Genomic DNA, 4,467 nt, shown 5'->3' on the forward strand with positions numbered 1-4,467 from the left:
TGGTTATAGGTATTGTTTTAGTATAAAAACATTAAGAATGTCGCTCCATCAAAGGCAAATTGGAATTTTGCTGAAGTCGTCGTTGCTAATTTCTCTTTAAGAACTCATAAGATCTGGTGTCGTTAAAACAAAAGACTATCGTTGACCTCATACACGCCTTGTTTCCCGCTGAGGCGGAAACGTGCCTGAAAAACAAAAATTAGCATTATGGAAGCGGCGAAAAGTATAGGAGGCATAGGTAAAGTGCGTGGCACATGACCGGTTCTCTGGAGCAGAGATCTTAGATATTTTCTGAGTAAATCTATTTATTTATTCGCCAGACTAGAAAGATATCATCCGAGCTGTCTTTGTGGTCGCTGGGACTTAAGCTCTGGTAGCCGCCATGGTATGATAAAGTTATCGGAACTGTGCGGGGCACCCTTTGCTAGTACTGATAACAGTTATCGTCAACAAACACTGATTACAGTGAAGGTGGGGCGTCTCGACTGCTTCACGTAGACGACCTGCAGAGGAAGGTTCTAAGTAGCTTAGAGGTCTAGCTACTAAAGGTAAATATAAGGCTTCAGAGTAAAAAAGTAAAACTAATTTATTATATTAAGTTCCTACGTAACAATCTATATCTACTGCCCATCAGTGACCAACAGAACTGAAGAATTTACAGCTGCAAACACGGATCACGGCACTTGTCTTCACAACGCACCCGCGATCAACAACATGCACGCTTCTAAGGTGCCCCAACGTCACGCAAGCTACACCCGGCACTTACCGCGGTAATCACCAGGCTACAACGCCGACACGGCTTACATGATGGCCATTTCCTGATGCCACAGACGCTATGGGAACCCAACCACACTCTCACGGACTACCAGGTCTAGGTCTGCTACAGACTCGCAACCCATCAGTTGAATCATAACTTCCAAGAATGCGACTTGGACGCAACATGCAAGAGGCACCCGGACTGCAACGGGCAACATATAGGACTACTCCATATTCTCGGGGAATGCGCGTGAGCAACTAAGGCATGGTCGCGCATTATCACGCAGTGGACGCGATCAGCAGTATCAGCAACTTAACTGCTCTCGTATCAACAAGCAGCGTTGCCGCGATCGGCATCGGAGCTGCCTCCTAACGTGAGAGTGGATATTATACGCATGTTTCCAGACAACGCTAGCCTGTAGCGAATTTACCTCACTCCTTAACTTAGAGACTTCATTATCGGCGCCTAAAGCGGACCTCCTGTAGGTCGTTTAATAATTATTAAAGAACTTGCGATATTACAAAGTGGATTGAGCACTGCTAGATGTGTGCAAACGACGGTGTGGTCGTACATCTAAATATCAAAACTTTGGTAAAGCGGTACTGAAGTCTTCATTAGATGGTTCCTGTAACGGGGTGTCCCGTTATATAAATGTTTTTTTCAATAATAGGAATAATAAATGTTTTTCCAATAATAGAAATAGGAAATATCATTTCTTACAAGAGAAAAATAAATAAAGGGGGGAGTACAAATTTATTATCTTTATTAATAATTTGACACATTAGTTGTAATACTACCAAATTTGGTAATTATGACGCAATAGGACATTAGCTCTATTGATTAGTTGATTTAAGTTTAAATCAACCCCGCCAATCGTTAAAAGACACGATTGTGCGGTGCGCAAGTAGGCACCATACATAGTTTGTTAGTAATATAATGGAGTCAGTAGTATCCGCCGTGTGATGAATGATCCAGTGCACATCGTTGGCGGCTTGCATGGAGCCGCAGATGTGCTGTTAAGACAAGCGCAGTCTTCCGTGTTTGCAGGTGTAAATTCTCAGTTTCAGTTGGTCATTGGCACTCAAAAAATCTTAAGCATGCGATGATGTGGCTCATTCAGAAACGAGATTAATAATTCTAAGCGTGGACAAGATGAATATTTCAGAGTATGGGGGTCTCAGATAATTGGAGCATATCACCGGCGAAACCTATCGTTGGCAGAAACAGCGCTTCGGCGGGCCCACAACCAGAAATCGTAATGGGAATCACTAAGTGGATTGTACGACACATCGTCAAACAGCATCGGGCCGAATTGCTGAAACGCCATGCGACACACCTTGTTGCCTCTAGGTCGGACCAATATCTACTTCTACAATACGCAGAAGACATCCCGACTCTCACCCATATGTACACCCAAGAGCACAAGGATTTTTGGGCGACTTATCGGTGGGATCGAAATCCATGGCTAGTGAATGACAAGGGCGTGATGCTATCAGCAAAGGAGTACCCATTGCTCAACACCTGCACGCTAGCTGAAATACATATTCAGCGGGGGGGGATTTACACTGGATTACCGTATTCGACTTTCAAGGACGGAATTACGCAGCTATCACACGATTCCCAAACTGGGTTTTAGGCAATAACCATACTCATGGCCAGTCGCTCTCTCTACGTGGAAGAAGTAATGTAAATACCGGCACAGCTGATGTCACGAGATGGACCGGGGGTACTGAGCACGTACCATTGGACATGTATAAGCTATGAAATTGCACACGGGACCCATCAAGCACACGTCAGCGGCAACATCGCTCTAATCGTCCTCCATCAAGCCGCCAACGGTGTGCACTGGATGATTCATCACATGACGATGTGCCCATCACTGGCGACGTCAATGGAGACAAGCCCTATTCCACCCGCTTCTCGTGGCGTGTACAGCAGGCCAGGATAAACCTTGTGTCTGCTGCATCCTGTAGACGTGGAGTGATGTCAAAGAAATTGCTTCTGTATGTTGTGCAGTTCCGCCCGAGTCCATTGCGGGAGCCTGAAAACCGCAGCATTAAATAAAACAGCAGGTAGCATGATTGCATTGAGTAGTAATACCCTGATGGCAATGCTGGTTGAAAGTCTTGCCGCGGTAGCATGACGCTTTCTGACGTTCCGGATCCATAAAACCCAATTGGCGTCGACGACCCGTCCCTACCTGGTATCCTAGATACATAGTCGTTGTTCACGTTGGAGAACCGGGATTCCTTGTTAATCAGAAATTGTGACCGCTGCGTTGTGAAAGATTAGGACATTCTCGCTGGTTGCACAGAGAGACAGGAAAGCTCCCCGAATCGATGGACATGTCCACACCACTGGTATCTGCCCCGCATGGTGTAAAAATACTGTCGAATCATATACAAAAGCTGATAATTTCTGTTTCAGGTGTGGAATGCCTGGGTGCCGCATCCCCCCGGATCTGGCTACTTTATAATAGTCGTATTGCTAGTATTTCTGCTACGAGGAGAAATTACTTTTCCATTATTTAACTTTCTTCAAGCCCACGTGTAAGGGGGTGTATCGTCACATGAAATTAACACTTAAAGGTTGATAATATATTATCGAAAAGGTAAAAAAATATTTGGAGAATATTTCCTTACATGGTATTATTTTAATAGCTTATCAATTGGAAGATATAGACCAATATACCTACTTTCTCTGCGGTCCAGTCAGCGCTGGACGCGCGCAAAGAGAGAGAGACAGATAACACTTTATTACATGTCTTGTATTAGCTTATAATTAAGTTAGTATTAAGAGAGAGACCGATAAGACTTTATTACATGTCTTGTATTAGTTTATAATTAAGTTAGTATTAAATAGATAGAAACAATATAGCTTAATTATATTAAATACAGTTTTTAATAAACCCTCTTTAAAGCAAGTATTTTAAAGAGATTCTTCTTTTGCACGTACCAGTGTACGTGAAGTGACGTGAGGCACCACTCGCACAGAGGCAGCGCGAAGTGGACTTGTACTGAAGCAGTACAAGTCAGTAGTGCACCGTTACACCTGGTAGCACTTTGTAGTCCGTCCAAGGACCATAATTCCATCATCTAACATGGACGTGTTAGATGATGATGGAAATACGCATCACGTTTCGTGTGATAGCTTCTCCTGTCTAAGTGACATAGAAAGGAGTGCGGTCGAACGAATGATTTCGACCGAAGGGTACGATGCCATATTGGCCATGCTGTCCGGTTTGGACAGAGATGCCCTCCATTCAGCCATCGCCAAGTTCATACGACATAAACTCGACGAGGCGAAAAAAAAGGTTGGCTTGCTTAATCAGCAAGGCTTTCAACAGGCAGAACTGTTGAGGTTACAACAGGAACAGACCCCTGTACCTGGGATGACGCACACGCTTCGTCCCGAAACCTTAAAGATTGACATCTCTAAGTATAAGGGAGTCGAAGAAGTCTCACTCTTAAGATGGTTTGTCGAATTGGACGATGCCATAAGGGCTCGTCACATCGTCGACGAGCAAATGCAAGTCGCATTTGCTCAGTTAAATTTGGCAGGTCGTGCCAAAACTTGGACACTAGGCCTTAAGTTGCGCAACCCATATGTATGTGGGTCGCTAGAGGGTTTTAAAGCCCGGCTCAAACAGATGTTTGAACTGCCTATGGCTGAGTTCAGAGCTCGATTAGAGCTTTTGAAACTCGAGCAAA

The 4,467-nt window shown here is 44.3% G+C and overlaps 1 protein-coding gene across 1 annotated transcript; it reads left to right on the forward strand.

Moving 5' to 3' along the window:
* Positions 1-2,015: 2,015 nt before the first annotated feature.
* CCR75_002024 (uncharacterized protein) lies at positions 2,016-2,393 on the forward strand (the record flags this gene model as incomplete). Its single annotated transcript, XM_067960124.1, has 1 exon — positions 2,016-2,393. One exon carries the CDS (start codon positions 2,016-2,018, stop codon positions 2,391-2,393), a length of 378 nt encoding a protein of 125 aa, XP_067815245.1.
* Positions 2,394-4,467: the final 2,074 nt, after the last annotated feature.

This window comes from Bremia lactucae, linkage group LG1 (assembly GCF_004359215.1).
Source record: "Bremia lactucae strain SF5 linkage group LG1, whole genome shotgun sequence".
Classification (NCBI taxonomy): domain Eukaryota; phylum Oomycota; class Peronosporomycetes; order Peronosporales; family Peronosporaceae; genus Bremia; species Bremia lactucae.